At 50.9% G+C, this 19936-nt stretch overlaps 1 protein-coding gene across 1 annotated transcript; it reads left to right on the top strand.

The window, feature by feature from the left end:
• Positions 1-28: 28 nt before the first annotated feature.
• On the top strand, positions 29-19448 carry LOC128096249 (NADH-cytochrome b5 reductase-like). Its single transcript, XM_052715591.1, has 7 exons — positions 29-85; positions 1978-2245; positions 4707-4855; positions 8330-8417; positions 11769-11873; positions 15019-15222; positions 18794-19448. Exons 2-7 carry the CDS (start codon positions 2048-2050, stop codon positions 18995-18997), a joined length of 948 nt encoding a protein of 315 aa, XP_052571551.1. The 5' UTR covers positions 29-85; positions 1978-2047; the 3' UTR covers positions 18998-19448.
• The last annotated feature ends 488 nt before the right edge of the window (positions 19449-19936 follow it).

Genomic DNA, 19936 nt, shown 5'->3' with positions numbered 1-19936 from the left:
GGCAGTGCCTATCCTTATAGGTGGAACCTGCAAAGCCCTCTCTGCTCTGGGTTTCTGAGGTACCTCACAGGGAGGGAACTTGCAGGTGGGTAGAGTGGTGGTGTTCCCTGCGTAGGGACCACAGGAGTCCCGGGACCTCCAACCTCTACTTGGGACGTCCTTGACCACTATATAGACATTTAGAGGTTGAAGGTCTCCCTCACTGTAAAATTAGGAGTTGAATGGCTTAGCGGGCCCTGCGTCCAGGGAGTGGGCTCTGGAAGTGTCCTCCTCTCCACCCCTCTTTCTGCCGCCCACGCTTTGCTTGGCTGCGGCTTCCAGAGCCTGCGAGCGGTAGGCTCCCCGCGGGGCAGCTCGGGCCCCGGCTGCTCGCCCTGCAGCTCGGCCCAGCGCCTTCCGGGAAGGAGCCGCTCCTTCCCCCCAGCACCTGCTTGGGGCTCGCCCCGCTGTGGGGCTGGGGGAGGGTATTGTGCTAGGCACCGGGTGAACGTGTAGAACTCAGGTTTGGGGGGTGGGGGAGAGGAGAGAGAGAGAACTACAGTGAACAGTGACACCACCACCACACACACACACACACACACACACACACACACGGGGTGGGGGAGAGGAGAGAGAGAGAACTACAGTGAACAGTGACAACACACACACACACACACACACACACACACACACACACACACACGGGGTGGGGGAGAGGAGAGAGAGAGAGAACTACAGTGAACAGTGACACCACCACATACACACATACACACACACGCACACACACACACACACACACACACACACGCTTCCTATCCACTTCTTTAGGTCTTTTTCTCTCATTTAACCTCTGTCAAGGTTGCTATTCTTTTTTGTTCGTTTAATGACTGTCCTATGAGCACAGAGAAGTGCTGTGTCTCTGGCCGCTAGAGCAGTTGCCTGACAGCAGTGTATATTTAACAAATGAATGCAGAGCCGGACAGTGGTGGTGCCTTTAATGCCAGCACAAGGGAGGCAGAGGCAGGCGGATCTCTGTGAGTTCGAGGCCAGCCTGGTCTACAAAGTGAGTTCCAGGACAGCCAGGACTGTTATATAGCGAAACCTGGTCTCAGAAAACCAACCAAACAAACAAATGAAGGCATACTAGCACAGATAAAGTGCTTGGTAATGACAAGGAGGACACTCAGGATGGGCCTCTGAGGCAGGATGATGACCTTTTCAGCCAAGGCCTGAAGAGTAGGGAGAGGCATCCAGGCCGAGGCTGCAACAGGAATTGTGCCTCCCAGATGGGAAAGAACCATGTCTTAGAAATTGTAATTGATGTGACCAGCTTCTCTACCAATTTCCAAAATAGCTGAGACACTAGGATTATTTAAACCCCGTGAAGGCAGATATAAGGCAGAGGACAGTATGACTAACCCTCACGTGTCTCGTTTTAATACCGCCCCCCCACAGAAACCCAAAGAGCAATTGGCATAAAGAGGCCTCATTCACTCGTGTAGCTGACACACAGCATGCTGTCAAGATGGGTTGACTGAATGGGTGTCACACCATGTTGAGTATTCACAAGGACAGGGGCTGTGTCCTGTTCACCTCTATTGCATTCCAGCACCTAATCCTGTGCCTGGCTCCCAGACCATCGAGTGACCACTCACCAGTCAGTAGGGGCTTTCCATGTGCCAGGTTGTTGGGCAGGAGAATACAGAAAGAGAGTAAGACACCAACCTTGTTCTCCCTGGTGTCCCAGCCTCAGAACCATACTGAAGCCATAGAGCTTCTTGTACAGTAGAAAAAGGTTTTCTGAAGCCAAATCCCCTTCTCTGCTAAGATTTATTTCACACACACACACACACACACACACTGTAAGTAGTAAGTATGTCCCTTCTGACAGCAGATCCCTGGTGGAGCCATCGCTGTCCCTATAGCCTGGCAGGCCTTGAGGAGCTTGTGTGGGACAGAGGAGGACAGATGATAACCCACACGTTTTCCTTCTCCCAGGCTGACAGCGAAGGAGAGCCTGGCCTATTCCGGTTGTCCCTTTGTCCGTGTTGCCCCAGCCCCACTGACAATGGGTGAGAGGGAGGACAAGGATGCTGAAGCTTGGCTGAAGCTTAAGCCCATGGAGCCCTTGCCCTCCCAGTGCTGCGGGAGTGGCTGCTCACCCTGTGTGTTTGACCTCTATTACCGAGACCTGGAAAGATGGGAAGCAGCCCGAGCCAGAAATGACAGGAGCCTGCTGAGTGGGAAGCAGCCACCTGAGACCCAGGTGAGGAGTCCAGAGTCTCAGTATCTGTCTGCCCAGTGCACTGCTGTGGGAAGCCTTCCTTGACTGGACCGTGGAGAGAAAGAAGTAGATAGTAAAAGTAGATAATGAAAGCAGATAGATCGGGGGAGCAAGGTCCCAGACCTGAAGTCAACCTATTAGTAGCTATGTGGATTTAATCGAAGCCCCTTAACCTCTTGAAGCCTTAGTTTCCCCTCTGCAAAATGGACTCAGGTGTTTGTAATGTTTAGCACAGAACCTAATAATTATTTTACTCAACAGATATCCATTGAATACCTGTTTGTCTTAGTTAGGGTTTACTATTGCTTTAAAGAGACACCATGACTGCGGCCACTCTTAGAAAGAAAACATTTAATTGGGGTGACTTGCTTACAGTTTCAGAGGTTCAGTCCATCATGATCATGAAGGGAAGCATGGCAGTGTACAGGCAGTCGTGGGGCTGGAGCTGAGAGTGCTACATCTTGCAGGCAACAGGAAGTCAACTGACAGTCACATTGAGGGAAGCCCTGAGCAAGACACCTCAAAGCCCACCCACACAGTGACACACTTCCTCCAACAAGGCCATACCTCCTCATAGTGCCACTCCCTTGGGGGACCATTTTCTTTTAAACCCCCACACTCTTATATGCCAGGTCCTGTGAGCTATTGAGGATTTGTGGTCAGCAAGACAGTCCTTGCCTTCAAAAGCGCAAACTAACATGTGGTAGTATACAGACTAGGTATATAAGGGGTGCTATCGTTACTCAGTTTTCCCTGGAGTTTACTGATTTCATTTCTCACCTCAAAAAGAACATACATTTCATGAATAGTTACATGTTTAGTATATAGTGGCTGTACTCACCTGTGATAAGAGAAAATTGAGTGATGTTGCAAAACAGCATATTTCAACCCAATAGCTTTGTCTTTTAAATTGTGATGAAGTAATAATAATAGATTACATTTCCATAGCAATTTACATTTTATGAAATACATATTCAAAGCTCTGTGGTGGCACACTCTTTTAATCCTAGCACTTGGAAGCTAGAGGCAGGAGAATCGGGGATTCGAAGTCAACCTTGGTCATGTAGTGAGTCAGGTCAGTTTGAGCTACATGAGATCCTGTCTCAAAACACACACACACACACACACACACACACACACACACACACACACACACACATGCACACACATACACACACACACACACAAAAACAACCACCTATGTTATGCTAGTTTATCTTACCTCTATAACCTTTTAATGCTACCAGATGAATGGCCTCTTTACATAATAGGAGACCGAGGCCCAGAAATAGCAGCTAGCCTGATCAATCCCAGTGTCCTGACTCCAGCTCAGTGTTCTTTAGCCACAGGCAGCTGTGACAGAGTTCTCAGCAACTGTGACTGATGAAGCCTAGTTCATCCTGGCTCAAGGGGGCTGAGATGGAGAGTGGGACACCAAGCCTGTCAACGCTGAGACACTGGTTACTGAGATCCAAGTTTAGTGCTGCACCCAAACCTTTCTCAGGTAAGCCAAGCATGAACATCATACAAAGGAGAGAACCAGGTGTGGTGGCACATGCCTTTAATTGCAGCACTTAGGAGGCAGAGGCAGGAGGATCTCTGCGTTCCAGATCCACCTGGTCTGCATAGTAAGTTTAGGACAGTTACATATTATGAACACAGGTTAACTGAAGGGCTGAACCTTTCCCCTTTTCCTACCTCCTAGGAGTCAGAGACAACCTGACCACCCACATGTATTATGGGCTACTCATCAACTACATGATGGGGGAACCTCCCTTTTCTCTCCGAAGCCTGTAAGAGGGAAACCCCTCTTAGCCTCATGGGCCTGAATTTTCTTTGGAACCCTGCCATATTCTTTATCTCTGGTGTCAACAACTCTTCTGTCCTTAAAGGACAACTCACCTCTGTGTTCCTTCTGAAATCCAAGACCTGAGACCTTTCATAAGCTACTGCCATCGGCCTCAGTTTCCCCAAATGTGATACAAGGATATTGGCTTGGATCATCTCTAAGGCTCCATCGGTTTTTCAGCTCTCCAGATCTGGAACTTAACAGGTCTGAAGGATGAGCAGGTGTTTAGTACACTGGGGTAAGTGTTTTGTGTAGAGGATACAACTTGAACTTAAATAAGACCTTGAGGTGGGCAGTGACAGGTGGCCTTGGGAGGAGGAATGGAAATCTGCCATCTGTTCTGTGGCAGATAAATGAAGCTTGTGGTTGTCCACTGCTCCCTTGAGTGTAGGCTAAGGAGCCTGTGCTTGGTCCTGGGGTTGTGGAGAGCCACAGAAAGCTTAAAAGCAGGGTAAACCCCATGTGCTGTGCATAAAGGGGAAGCAAGGTAGGGCCAACTCTGTCACATCAAGAGATGGCCCCCACCGGTGAAAGTGGCGAGGATGTATGTCCCTTAGGCCTGAGCTCCAGAAGTCAAGTCTTTTCCTGTTGCAGGGCTGCTCCACCAAGCTGAGTCCAGAGACCTTCCTGGCCTTCCACATCAGTGCCGTGGAGAAACTCACCAAAGACACCTATTGTGTCCGGTTTACACTCCCTGGGAACAGTCAGCTCGGCCTGCATCCTGGGCAGCACCTCATCCTACGGTACACTCCGACAGAGGGAGGACCATCGCCTGCTCCCTGCTTTGCCACTGACCAGATGAGTAGCCTGGGGCAGCTTGCTTGGCCTTTCTTAAGCCCTTGTTTGCCATCTTCAGAATAGACACAGGAGTGTGTGACTCAGGGTCCTTGACATGGAGCGCAGTAAGGTGTTTTTGTGATAGATAATAACAGCAGTACTTTAATATCAATTACTAGCCAAGGCACAGCTCTTACTAGCCAAGGCACAGCTCTTACTAGCCAAGGCACAGCTCTTACTAGCCAAGGCACAGTTCTGTCTACTCACATTCATGAACTCATTTAACCTTTCACAAAATCCTGGCTGGTAGGTGCCATTATCATCCCCAGAGGACACCGAAGTCAGAGAGGTTCAGGAACTTGCTCAGGGTCACACAGGAAGTGTTGGATCAGGATTTGAAAGCAAGAAGTCTATCTTTGGAGCTAGTGTAATTAGTATCGGATGATGGAAAGGACACAAGAGAGTAAAGAACTTGAACATTTAAGCGGTAGAGGCAGGAGAATTAAGAGTTTAAGGTCAGCCTCAACTACATCTCAAGTTTGAGCCTCTCCTGGGCTATATGATATCTTGTCTCAAAAACAGTAATAATAAAAGAAAACTCAAGCAAGCCAACAAAAAAGTTTCCCAGTATCACACAACTACCAAGTAGTGGAAGCCAGATTCCAGCCCAGACAGCCTGGCTGCTGAGCTACATTAGTGTCCTCTCCTCTGAGAGTCCTGCTCTGAGCTTCCTTCTGAACTGCTGTGGGTCTCCAACCTGACCCATCCCCACCATGCCAGGGAGACATGTCTTTCAGACAGCCATTTGTGGGTATGTGTGGCTCAGCAGAAAGATCAGTACTGCAAACGCAGGTCTGGAAGATGTCATCACACACCCAAACAGTATGCAGGAGCATGTGCATATGTGGGAAGAACAAAGGGCATAGATCTGAACCCCGAGAGTGCTGGAGCTTATGAGGTTGGCAAGAAGAGAAGGAGCAGCTGGGCGGTGGTGGCGCACGCCTTTAATCCCAGCACTCGGGAGGCAGAGCCAGGCGGATCTCTGTGAGTTCAAGGCCAGCCTGGGCTACCAAGTGAGTCCCAGGAAAGGCGCAAAGCTACACAGAGAAACCCTGTCTCGAAAAAACCAAAAAAAAAAAAAAAAAAAAAAAAAAAAAAAAAAAAAAAAAAAAAAAAGAAGAGAAGGAGCCAACAAACAAACAAAGCAAAAAACCAAACAACACATGATCAAAAGACATGGGAGGGAACGAGAAAGAGAGCTTCCTGCTGGCCAGACTGGCCACCTAACTCACACCAGCCCCTGGTATGGAAAAGAGTTGGCAGGAGAAGCCACAGTGTAGGTTACAATGCTATGCAACTCTCCATCCATGAATTGGAGTGGCCAGGACACCCAACTTCTAGGCTGACTCCCCTCCATTCTCTCTACCCCCCAGTGACATTCCTAATATGTCTGACCATGTCACTCATTAAGACATGTTCTGGTGCTCCTCATTGCTTCCATAATGACACTCTACTCCATGGCTACCCAACCTCCTTTCCTGCCAGGTCCTCCCTTCCTGTCAGGCCCTCCCTTCCCTACTGCACATGTGCTCTAGTTACCAGTTCCTGACTTGCCTGCCTCTGTCCAGCCTGGCCTGTTCCCTCTGCCTGGCCCCACCTGTCACTGGCCTGCTCATGCCTCAGTACCTGACTCCAGCAGACTCCCGAGTTCACAGAGGACAGTGCTCACAGTGCTCTCAGACACATCAGCCTTTACCTGCAGGAGGTGGTGTCCTGTGCTTCACGTCTGAGCCATGGTCTGTTCCACTCTTGGTTTCTGGGTATATCTCAAAACGTGTCTTGCCGGGCGGTGGTGGCGCACGCCTTTAATCCCAGCACTCGGGAGGCAGAGGCAGGCGGATCTCTGTGAGTTCGAGGCCAGCCTGGTCTCCAAAGCGAGTTCCAGGAAAGGCGCAAAGCTACACAGAGAAACCCTGTCTCGAAAAACCAAAAAAAAAAAAAAAAAAAAAACGTGTCTTACATTCTGTCTAGCCCCTGCATTTGATGCCCTTGGACAGGGCCTTGCAATCTTTGTAGACACCAGGGCAGAATGTTGTGCATACAGTTAGGCTAAGTGTTTGGGTATTCCTGGGAAGTAAGTTGTCAGGATTTCTGTCACTGTTTGGTTTTGGGTTCTGTTTTTTATTTTGGCTTGTTTTTTCAAGGTCATTATGTATGCCAGGCCAGCCTCAAACTCATGCTTTTTCTGCCTCAGCCGCCCAAGTGCTGGGACTAAAGGGTGCACCGCCACACTCGGCTCCCTGAATACTTGGAGGAGCAGGACCGAACTTGGAGTTGGAGCCTCAGTAAATGCCAGCTGTGCATGTGGCTTTCCTTCTCTTACTTAGCATTGCGTTCGGGATTTTTTGTTGGTTTGGTTGGTTTTGCTTTTGTTTTTCAAGACAGGGTTTCTCTGTGTAGTTTTTGGTGCCTGTCCTGGATCTCACTCTGTAGTCCAGGCTGGACTTGAAGTCACAGAGATCCGCCTGCTTCTGCCTCTTGAGTGCTGGGATTAAAGGCGTGCGCCACCACACCTAGCTCTGGATTTTTTTTTAAGACTTGTTTATTTTTATTTTATATGTATACATGTGTGCTTGAGTGAATGCCTGTGCATCATGTGTGCAGTGTCCATGGAGGTCAGACGAAGGTATCAGATCCCCTGAAACTAGAGTTACTGGCAGTTGTGAGCCGTCTGATATAGGTCCTGAGATCCAAACAGGTCCTCTGCAAGAGCAGTGAGTGCTCTTAACCTCTGAGCCATTTCTCCAGCCCTAGGTTGTTATTTTAAATACAACTGTGCATATAATATGCCTGGTACGCAACAGACATTCATACCTCATAACTATTATCACAATTCATGATTGCTCTCCAGACCCCATTGTTGGTAACATTGTAAAGACAAGTTATACATTGACAGGGCTTTGGCTTCAAGCCCCTGGGAAGACTCTTCCAGTTCTGATACTTGCTGGTCTATGGTCATGTTTCATAAATCTTAGCAGTTGTTTTTAATCTGTGTTGTTTTGTAGTGAAGAAGTCAGGAAACCGCAGGAATGTCCCACAAACTGCTCACACCATCAGTGCAGTTTTTTTTAAATCAGTGTTCTTTTTGACATACTATTCTGTGTGACTCCAGTGAAGCACACAACCAGGACCTAAATGGCTACTCCTGCTTCTCAGGAGATGCTGCTGAGGGATTAAGTGACCTGCCCAGGTCTCACAAGTAGCATGGGTAGTGGTGAGCTCAGTGCCCTTCCATCTGCTGTTCCTTACCTGTCCCTGGGTGAGGACCTCTGCGAGGGACTGGATCCCACCTCTGTGTCCCTTAGCCTGGCCGAGGAAGTGCCTGGTAAGAGTCTGTTAAACGACTGACTACCTACTGTCTGTGTGCTTCTCCTTCCCAGAGGTATAGTCAATGGCTTGGAAATTCAGAGAGCCTATACTCCCATCAGCCCCGTCACTGCGGAAGGCTACTTTGATGTTTTAATCAAGGTGAGTTGATTCTTGGTGAGGATTCTGTAAGGGCTATGGACTTGGACCTCCCCCTCTAGCTTGATTGGGTGGAGGGGTTCCGGTCTATTAGTTGGCATGAGAATAGGCTGACTTGAAGGATAAATAGCTAGGAGACCTCTTCCCTCTCCATTTCTAAGGAGAGTGCTGCTGGCCGTTCCGGAGGGCGTGTTATTGGGAGATTTTAGGAAAGCTGTGTCTGATCACCTTCCACCAGTCGATGGAAAGAGAATACTGAGCTGAGATGCAGCAGGAGCAAGTCCCTGCACCCGTGTGTGCTGGCACAGCGGTCCAGCATGACCTGGAGGGACCAAGCCCAGGACAGAGTGATCTATCACCTCAAGACAATGCAGCATGATCTAGTCATGACAGAGGAGGCCTGGCCCAAGTCAGGGCAACTGGCATACAAGGGACTCGGACCCAGCTTCCTGGTAGATACTCTGTGTTTGAGAAACAAGAGAAATAAGGGGAGAAAGCTCTGAGAGCTGGGAGCAGCGTCGCAGAAGTTGCATGAATTGGGAAAGGCATTCATCCAGGCACAGAAGGGGGCGGGATGCCAGAAGAGAAAACTGCCCCGAAGACCCTTCAGACAGAACTAACCTGACATCCTGTCTCTGGGAGTAGGCCTTGAAGGCGGAGTGTGGATTGGTGGTGCCAGGGAATGGCGCTCTAGGCTGACAGCGCCTGTAGCCAGACAGGGAAGGGTGACAGGAAACAGGTCTTCTGGGGACTGTATTCAGCCCAAGTGGTGGAAGAGGATGCCTGTGGGGCAGCTGGGCTAGTGGAAGAATTGTCAGAGATGAGTGAAATGGATTGGATACAAAAGGCCCTGGAGACCCAAGATCTTAGCAATAAATTACAGTCATGGAGGCCTAGCGTGAAGAAACTAAGTAGATTGCTTTTCATGGACCCACTGACCCTCTGACATTTGGCTTGCAGCAAGTCCAGCTTTGTGCGCTTCAACCTGTTGTAGCTCTGCCAGGCATGTCCAGCCTGGCAACACCATGCTGCCATCTACAAAGTTCATGCTCCAGAACAATTGAATCAACAAACAAACCCCAAAACAAAAACACTAATGATGTTTTAAAATAAGTTTTCGATCTAGTGTCAGGCCACGTTCATAACTGTCCTTAGCTTCTTGTGACCACAGGCCACAGGTCTGCCATGCCTGCAAGTGAGAGCATTTCCCTCGTGGAATAGGGAGCATCAATACTGAAGGACAGATTTCATAGCTAAGCCTCCTTACACGGTTGTGTCGTCCTGGTTCACTGGTCAGCAGGCTGAGGACCAAGGTGGAAAGGGAGGAAGGAGCGCTGTGGGTAAGCAAGCCCCTGACTCTGAGGCCTCCGGCCGCCTTGGGCTCCTGCTTCCCTGCCTGTCTGTAGAGCCGAATGTTTATTCCTTCCCACATAAGCCTGGACGAGCTCCCTTCTGCACGCTACTGTTTGTCTGGGAGATTCCACAAATCCTCTCCAAATGGCCTGCTTCCCTGCGCTGCTTGTCTAGGGTGCTTCTGCTGAGAGGATAAGCCTGGAGACAGTCCTCCAGAGCAGCTGGATCCCTCCCAGCTGCAAGGCTGATTTTCTCCTTCGGAGAGGTATCTCATTATCCCTAAGCCACTGGCTGGGAAGAGCTGGAAATGTCTTTGCAAATTGGGAAGGCTGTGGGAATTTGTGGGTTGACTTTCCCTCAAGGAAATGAAGGAAGGTTTCTTTTAGAGGCTCCTGCTGGGCACTGATTACACTGCTTGTAACTCTGTTCACATTTTCTCATTTCAACTCATGACCTCAGAAGACCGTATTATCCTCACTTTAGTGATGAAGAAACTGAACCTGGGTTAGTCTCTGTTGAATGGTTACTCCAAGCCAGGCTCACCTTCTCCGGTGTTGTCCTGTCCTGGGGCATCTAGGGCCGTAGCTGGGATTCTGTTTGCTTGCTTGTTCCTTTATGTGTTTGGGCGTTTTGTCTGTGTGTATGTCTAAGTGTCTGGTTCCCTGGAACTGGAGTTACAGCCAGTTGTGAGCCACCATGTGGGTGCTGGAAACCCAGGTCCTCTGGAAGAGTAGCCAGTGCTCTGAACTGCTGAACCATCTCTGTAGCCCCCCATAGCTGAGATAATTACTTTCCCCAAATTGGGCCCAGAAACCAAAGTGTGCTCCTACACAGCTTGCAGTAAGGCCCCTCCCTCCCGGGCCCCTCCCAGGTGAGCAGGGACTTCCTGTGCCGGCTAGTCCACTGCAGTGCCTCATGCAGATGGTGTCAGGGTGGCTGTGGATGCTCAAAGGCAGGTCTGACCACCAAATCTGGTCTCTCCTTCCAGCCTGGGGTCATCCCGGCCACCCTTGCAGTTTGGTCCCTCACTGTTGCCCTGACCCTATCCCTGCGTGCTCATCTGTTCTTGAGAAGGCCTGGGCTCTATGCTGTTGACCATTCTGTTGCAGATGCCCAGGAATCCAGTTTGCCCCAGCTCAAGCATCTCCACCTCCAAGAAGGCCAGCTTTATCTCACTGCATGGGCTCAGCAGGGTTCCTCTTTGTGGAGTGTGAGGCAGTATCTACCTTGTTTATGTCTGAGATGTCTATATACATCCTTCCCATACTTTGAGCCCTTTCAGAGGAGGCCTGACTGGATAAGGAATATTTATTGCTATGTTCATGGTTCAGGCACTGGGTGTCTTCATGGTGTTTCAGGTCTAACTGTGTACCCTCTACCCCAGCATGGTGCTCAGAACAGAGCAGACAGGCAGTATAGACAGCTCCCTCACATAGTAGTCATCCCACCAGGAGGTGGTATAGAATGAGCCAGAGACAGTGTACAAATGTACTTGGCTTTAGCCTGCCCAGGATTACAGAATTATGAGTTTATTGCTGACATTTCAGAAGTGGCAAGGTTTTCAGTAAAAATATGAATCTCCTGCATTTCTTGGAAGACTCCTAAGATCTGGCGACATCTGCCCCACAAACTCGACTAGCACCTGCAAAATAGCTTCCCTGTAAGAAGGACCACCCCTTGGCAGACTGCTGTCTTTCTGACACTGAGTGTTAGTTGCCTTTAGTAACTACCCAGTTCTTTGTTGGGCTGCGTCCCCTGCATGGTCTCCTCGGGCATTTGGATGTGAGACCTTGAAGTTGGTAGGTCCACTGGAGTCTCATCTCAGCCTTACCAGCCACCTTGTGTGGGTAGATGGCAGCTCCAGCAGGTAGGGTGCAGAGGAAGACAACCTGAGCCCCTCAGGAGACCCTGAGCGTTTAGAAGGAACTCCAGGTGCTGGCTGGGGAGGTTTGTGCAGAGAACGTGCCCCGTCCACTGACTGTTCCCTGTGTTTGCTTCAAGTGCTATCAGACCGGGCTGATGTCCCGGTATGTGGAGTCCTGGAGAACAGGAGACACAGCTTTCTGGAGAGGGCCTTTCGGAAGCTTCTTATATGAACCAAACAAGGTCAGTCCTTCAGTCCTGAGGAGCTTCGCCAGGTCTGTCTCCTGTGAGTTCCCTGTTCCAGGCTATAGAAGCACACTGCGCTGTTCTTCCACTGCATAAACCCAATGCCCAGAGCAGTGTTGGACTTAGACAAGGGAGGGGATAGACAGGCCCTAGGAAACAAAACTGCCCACTTGACTCTGAAACTGTTGATGGCTGCCTGTGCCTCAGGAAATCAGGCTTGAGTACTTGGGGTTCAGGACCCCAATGCCCTCTGACTCTCATCTGCTGCTTCAGTAAGTTTCATCAGCTTCTCAGGAAGCTGAATACAGCCTACACTCACTGCTGAGAGCTGAGTACTTCTAGATTGGAAGTCTCTTGTCCTCATCTCCACGGCAGGCTTGGATCTCTGTCCAGCTTTCCCAGAAAGAACTGGTCATTTCTCTTTAGCTGTCTCATGCCTGGGAAGAATTCCAGTAGTATGTATCAAGAGTCTTGAGAATCCTTTGACCCAGTAATTCCATTTCTGGAAGTCTATTACAAAGAGAGAAAAAAAAAAAAATCAAACTGCTTCTTTCACATGCGTTAGTGGCGTTCTTATTTATAATAACAAAAGACAGAGGCGACCAAGTATCCAACAAAGGAAACAGTTAAGTACACTGAGTTACAGATACTTGATAGAACATTCTAGACTTTGAAGTTATATTTTTAATGATGCTCTACACTTATGTTATAAAAGCAAGTAACAAGTACTAGGCACAAAACAATATACACCCAGTAGGGAAACTAACTTAAGATGCACAGAAAAAAATGCATATGGAAAATGTATGAAATGTTAGCAGGTTGGGGTGGGGGAATTATGAGCAATTTTCATTTGCTTCATTATACTTTCCAAATTATCTGGAATGAGCACCTATTACCTTTATAATTAGGAAAACAAAGGAAAACCAAAACAAGTGGGAAGTAATGAATCATGCTTGCCTTGCCATTCTTTTTGTTTAATTTAAAAATAGCTTTTATTGTATTTTCCCTTATTATAAATGCAAAACATGTTCTCTAATCCAAAAAAAAAAAAAAAAAAAAAAAAAAAACGTCAGAGACAGACAGAAAGAAGAGTGCACCTGCAAACCATCTCCCCGGGATGCCAGCCTCATGTCCTCACTTCCAAACCTTCTCCCCCACACGGAGTATGTACAAACATGTACACGCACATGTGTATATGAGCATCACGATACCAGCTCTATCAGCACTGGGATGTAGCTCAGTGTAGCCCGCTTGCCTAGCACTTGTAGGGTCCAGGCTCCACCCCCACAATCACAGGAAACACATACCCCCATGCATACTTCCAAACCCACGTGTGGTTCACCCTCTGTGCAGGCTCTGCCCTAACACTTGCCCGTGGTGGCTCACTCAGCCCTCACGGCAGCCTGCGGGTGATTCGCTCCCATTTTACACATGAAGGTGCATATGTTATCACTCTCCAGCACTGTTCTGGTATTATCCACAGTCATCCCTGCATTCTGTGTCCCCCAGACCCTGAGAGCCGGGTGTGGATGTTGTCTCTTTTCCTAGTTTGGAGCAAACGGCCCTCAGACCACCTTTCCCATGAGGGAGCCCCCAGGGCCTGTGGCCTGCATCCTGGGCACGTCGGAGCCTTTTGTTTCTCACCCAGGTCCAGCAGCAAAGGGGCAGGGGCAGTGCCCCATGTTCATATTGGCCACCAAAGCTTTGCCAGGGTCGGCTGCGCTCCCTGAGAGGGCTCGGGTACCTATCCCTTGCCAGGTCTGCTCTATAGCTGTCTCGTTAAATCAGCCATACAATGTCTGTCTGTGCCTTCATGCCACAGGCAGACACTAGCGTCCGTCCAGGAGGAAACAACAGTATTTACCAGTGTTGTGTGAGGGAGGCTCAAGGCACTAGGGGGGCAGAAAGGAAGAGCCCCCACCCCAGCACTGCTCAGGGAAGGCTTCCCAGAACACAACCTGAGCGAGGATGAGAGAAAAGGAGGGTGAGGTGGGTCAAAGACCCGGAGGCTGGAGGCACCATGGTTGCAGGACGAGGTGACCCAGCCCAGGATCTCAGGCTTAACCAGGGGGAGAGCTGAAATGATTAAACCTCAACTCCATACTGGGCCTCCAAGTTACCTCATGGTGGTTCTGAGAGAGGAGCTATTTTGGGAAAATTCTCTAATTATTGTTTTCCACCAGTGAAGAAATTGAGGCTCAGATTAGGACAATAGCTTGCCTGATCACATGGTTGGGATCTATACACACAAGTCTAATCTCTAGAATGAAAAAGGTAGGCAATTTCCTGTGTGGGTCAGGCACTGACCTTTAAGAAACTGACTTTGAGAACCTGGCGGTGGTGACGCACGCCTTTAATCCCAGCACTCAGGAGGCAGAGGCAGGCGGAGCTCTTGAGTTTAAAGGCCAGCCTGGTTTACTGAGTGAGTTCCAGGAACAGCCCGGGCTACAAAGAGAAAATATGCCTTGAAAAAAAACCAAAAACAAACAAATGAGAAGAAAGAAAGAGAGAAAGGAAGGAAGGAAGGAAGGAAGGAAGGAAGGAAGGAAGGAAGGAAGGAAGGAAACTGACTTTGAAAAGGCCTGCCCTTTTTTAAAGAAACCTAGAAACAGGACATGGGCTCACCGAGGAGGTTGGTGGTACTAGGTCTCTTGGGCAGGAACTTACCTTACAGTGCCAGGCTAGGTACATGTATACATCACTTCATTTGATTCAGAGAAGAGAGACTTGGGGTTCTAGACTGGGATCCTAAGACCTTTGCAGAGCTCCCCAGGGTCAGAGGAGGCAGTCCAGAGCGCAGGCTGCGATGGAGTTGGGAGGGGAAGGCTTTGGTAGGAGAGGAAGTGGCTTTGGGAGGTAGTGAGTTCCTTGCTAGCACAAACATGTAAGCAGAGTCCGTGTGGGGAAGTGTTAAAGGCAGCCAAGCCTCTTTCAGGTTGAGCTACAGTGTAGGAGCCTCAGAATCCCCTAACTTGTGTTTTTCGGGCCTTGCCTGCTGCTCACAAACCAGGTGACTTCCTGCACTGGGGTAGATGGGTGGGACCCTTGAGAAAGGCATTGCTGCCCAGCTTAGCCAAGGAAAGACCCGTCGATGGGTAGTGGGTGAGACCCCACCATGCACTGTTCTGTCCACTCTCTCTAGTACGGTGAACTCCTCATGCTGGCAGCCGGCACAGGCCTGGCCCCTATGGTGCCCATCCTGCAGAGCATCACAGACAATGCAGATGATGAGACCTTGGTCACCTTGGTTGGCTGCTTCAAGACCTTCGAGAACATCTACCTGAAGACCTTCCTCCAGGAACAGGCCAGGTTCTGGAACGTGCGAACCTTCTTTGTCCTCAGTCAGGTGAGCCCAGGGTGAGGACTTCCTCCCCTAGAAGCTGCATTTCCTTTGTGCTGTCCTGAGGCCTGGCTGCAGTCTCTGTGCCCTGTGCTATATTAGTATGCCAGGTGCTCCGTGTGGAAAGTAGGCATTACCAAGTCCGTCACAGAGGAGGAAGAAAGCTTACAGAGGTGCTGGGAAAGGGGCATGCTGCAAACTGGGGGAGTCGGGCCTGGGCCCCATGCTTCATACTCCTGAGCTCCAGTTTACAGCTGTCGACCTCCTGGGATCACTTGTGTGGGCTGGGACCTGAATGTGGGGCAAAGGCAGCAGCAGCAGCCCTGTTCAGGTGTTTGGGGCTGAGGATGTGGCCTCACATACTCCCCATGATGCTTAGCATGAGGCCAGGCTCAGAGTAGGAGCTCCATCAAGACTGACTGGCAGTGCCTTCAGTGAGGTCTCTGCCACCTCCATCTGTTCCTCCACACAGCAGCAGAACAGCCACTCGGAGAGCTGCAGGTACTCTAGCCAGAAGGCACCTGCGTCCTGCGTCCTGTGTCCCCATCCCCCACTCCTGCCACAGCATGCCCTATCTCAGGCCAGGCCTTCCATCGCCACTGTCTCCTGCTTTCTTAAGGGTCTGGGCTTGCTCCTTCCTATCCTCCCTAGGATGGGGTTCCACCCCGCCTACCTCCCATTTCCTTGTGCTTGAAGGTCAGCCATATAGTCCTGTACTGCAGTTTCCTTTTTGAGACATTTCTGGAAAATCTCTGGCAGTTTATATGATCCTCAACCTTACGTCTGGGGCTAGGAAACTGGATTGCTCTCCCTGCAGAGCTTTGCAGAGCTGGGCTCTTCAGACCTGTCCACAGGTGGAAAGCTCTCTGACATGCACTTGGGAGGGTCTGTTTGGGGAACATTAACAGCAGCAGGAAGTGCCCAAGGCAGGGCATGAAGCAGGAGGCTGGTGTGCAGCTGAGGGGATGAGGGAAGGCCGCAGGCCCACAGCACAGCAGCCCCACAAAAGCGCAGGCCAGGAAGGGGAACAGGACACGGGCACCTGGCAAGCTCACCTGGCTGCCGGCTAGCCCTCGTTTCCTCTGTCCTCAACCAAATGAGATGCTGGGGACACAAATGAAGGTCAGATACGTCCTGTCCTCGAGGCACCCACCTGTCCACAGGGACAGCTGGTCGTTGCTGTGTCTTAACTGTCTTCTCTTGCTGATAAAGACCCTGACCAAGCAGCTTGGGAATAAGGGTTTGTTTCAGCCTTCAGCTGTAGTCCATCTGGAATGGAAGTCATGGCTGAAGCCTGATCCCAAGACAGGAACCAAAGCAGAGACCTTGAAGGAATGCTTCTTCCTGGCTTGTTCAGTTTACTTTCTTCTGTACCCCAGGGCCCTGCTCAGGGATGGCACCACCCATAGTGAGCTGGACCCTTTCACATCAATCGTCAACTAAGAAAATGAGCTGGTGTGATGGCACACACCCTAATCCCAGCCCTTGAGAAACTGAAGCAGGCAGATCCCTATGAGTTTGAAGCCAGCCTAGTCTACATAGTGAGTTCTAGGCCAGCCAAGACCTAGAACATAGAGCCAAGGCCTAGGCATAGGGAGACCCTGTCTCATTAAAAAAAAAATGAAAAAAGACAGGATGAGAGGATGTGCTCCACAGGTTTGCTGTGGCCAGTCTGATCTCGAGGCATTTACTCACCTGAGGGTCCGTCTTCTCAGATGACTCCAGCTTAATGAGGTGACAAAACTGACCAGGATACTGCTCTTCTTTGAACAAGTCTCTGTACCATTCAGAGCACATCAGTCCCCACTACAGTCTCCTGAGGCTTGTACTGCCATCCTGTCTCCTTTACAGATATAGAGCTGAAGTAACAGGGTAGCAGTAACCGAGACCTGGGTACCAGCCCAGCTGGTCCTGCCCAGAGGCCATTCTCTTCGTGTCCACCGGTAGCACACATCCATGCTGATTGCTGGCCAGCAGGGAGGGCAAGTGAGGTCAGGAGTGTTGCAGGAAAGAGGTAGCATTTTAGCTTGGACAGGGGTAAGGGGTGACTATGGTAGCTCTGCTCACCCACCTGCACCCACCTGCCACTCAGGCTGCTTTTTTCCTTGCCTGAGCCTGGCGACAGCATCTTCAGGTCTCCCTGCCTCCTGCCGCCTCCTGCCAACTTGCCCTTCATTCTGCACTGCCTTCCTCCCAGCCCTTCCCTGGCTCCCACTGTTCTCAGGACTTCCCAAGCCCACTGGCCTATTGACCTTGGGAGCTCCATCTCCTGGCCTGCTGTGAGGCCTTCCCTAATGCTGTGTCCCAGTGTCACTGTCAAGCTCGCAGGTCCAGTGGTCCTGAGCTTGCAGGTCCAGTGGTCCTGAGCTTGCAGGTCCAGTGGTCCTGAGCTTGCAGGTCCAGTGGTCCTGAGCTTGCAGGTCCAGTGGTCCTGAGCTTGCAGGTCCAGTGGTCCTGAGCTTGCAGGTCCAGTGGTCCTGAGCTCGCAGGTACAGTGGTCCTGAGCTCACAGGTACAGTGGTCCTGAGCTCGCAGGTACAGTGGTCCTGAGCTCGCAGGTACAGTGGTCCTGAGCTTGCAGGTACAGTGGTCCTGAGCTCGCAGGTACAGTGGTCCTGAGCTTGCAGGTACAGTGGTCCTGAGCTTGCAGGTACAGTGGTCCTGAGCTTGCAGGTACAGTGGTCCTGAGCTTGCAGGTACAGTGGTCCTGAGCTTGCAGGTACAATGGTCCTGAGCTTGCAGGTACAATGGTCCTGAGCTTGCAGGTACAGTGGTCCTAAGCTTGCAGGTACAGTGATCCTGAGCTTGCAGGTACAGTGGTCCTGTGCTTTTCTGGCAGCTAACCTTTGTTCCTGCTGCCCCACACCAGATGTGCTGTTTCCCCTTCCTTTCCCGACACCTGCTCACCCTTCCTGGATCTGCTGAGGTGGAAGTCCATCCTGCAGGCTCAGAGCCCCAAGTGCTGCTAGTGTTTCACAGCCCGGCTTCTGCCGTCACAGCACCTACCTGTCTATCATTGTTTAAGGGGCTCTGCCACAGCTGAGGAGTAACCAGACTCAGTGATTCTTGGGGTGCACAACTGGGGAGAATCAGGAAGTGGGAAGGAGAGATGAGGCTGGTGAGATCTGTCGACTCTGCCCTCAAGGTTCTACCAGGTAGGGAGAGTGTTTGGGGGAGCGTGGGAAGACTCACATCGTCAGAGAATGCCCCTTGACAGCACTAGAGGACATGGAAGTCATCCAGACTCCTTGGGGTGAGGCTACAAGGTCTGAAAGCATGTGGGACACTAGGAGCCCCTGCTCCTCGGTCCCCACGGGGCTGTGGTGTTACTCTTGCTGGCAGGGCCATGGCTTTCCACAGCCCAGGCCTTCATCTCATAGCTCAGAGGTTAGTAACTCAGCATGGCAGTTGTTCGGACCCTCTCTCCAGGGCCCTCTCCATCCTGGCTCCCTAGCCCCAGGAACTAGGAGCTGCTTCTAGTGAAGGGTTTTCTACCATTTCCCACAATGGAGGAAGAGAGCTGGCTGGATGAACACTGAGAACCCCAGAAGTCATGATTGCTTTCTTGTCTTCCCAGGAGGTCTCCCCAGAGCAGCTTCCCTGGAGCTACCGTGAGAAGACCCACTTTGGGCGCCTGGGCCAGGAACTGGTTGATGAGCTAGTAGCCTGCTGCCGGAGAAAGCCCTTCACATTAGTCTGTGGCTCACCTGCGTTCACTGAGGACATGGCTAGGTGTTTGCTGTCTGCTGGCCTGACTGAGGACTCCTACTTCCTCTTCTAGCCCTGGCCATGGACCTTGTACAGGGGCACGGGAAGGAGCCCAGGCTAGAATCAGAAGATGGAGTCCAGGCCAGCCCTGCTGCTGACTTGCCCAGAGACCTTGGACAATTGTCATCAACCTTGAAACTTGTGTTCCTGTCTGCTTCACAAGGTTTGTCCTTCCCTCCTAGCATCCTGGTGTGTGGAGGGAGGCCAGCAGCTGGAGGCCAGGGAAGACTGCTTCAAGGAGCCTGAACAGATGGGGTCCTGCCGAGCTCAGGATGGTGGGCATCGGGTGGGGTAAGGGGTGAGGAGCCTCTCTTGTCCTTCCAGAGGGCCCAGAATCAGTGCTAAGAGAATGACTTTGGAGGACCTTAACTTCTGTACCTTTTGTGGGTTGAACCTGACTTGCTGAAGGCCTTGGTCAATGACCTGACCATGTTCTCAGAACAAGACACTGGATCATCTCTGTATCAGTGCCAAGTCTTTCCTGCCGTGACCAGCTTCATGCTCAGTCTCTCTTTCCTGGCTCAGGAAGCTAGCCCAGAGTCCTTTCCCCACAAAAGAAGAGGAACAGAGGCAAATGCCCCTCCCTCCTGCAGGCAGCCACATAGCCCATGCCTTCAGCTCGGTGCCCTGGCGACGGTTGCTATGGAGATCTAAAGATAGAGCAGGAGACAGGAGACCTGGGTCCCTCTCCCAGCTCTGCCCACTGAGTGGCTGCAGATCCAGGTCCACCCAGACCCCACCCCCACCTCCTCCATCCTGCATGGGGCATGCCCTCTCCAGGGAACTTGCTGCCTGCCCCTGGGCATCACGTTGACTTAATGAATTCGGCTTTCCACAGCCTGGGCCCCGGTTTGCTGCGCCAGCACAGGCTAGATGCAGGCAGTCCCAGACTTGTAAAGCTCGGCAGTGGAATGTTAGAAGTGGAGAGCTAGGAGCCTTCAGGATTAGTCCT

The sequence above is a fragment of the Peromyscus californicus genome, unplaced genomic scaffold (assembly GCF_007827085.1).
Source record: "Peromyscus californicus insignis strain IS unplaced genomic scaffold, ASM782708v3 Scaffold_5__1_contigs__length_169319896, whole genome shotgun sequence".
Classification (NCBI taxonomy): Eukaryota; Metazoa; Chordata; class Mammalia; order Rodentia; family Cricetidae; genus Peromyscus; species Peromyscus californicus.
This window is presented reverse-complemented; position numbering and strand designations above follow the sequence as displayed.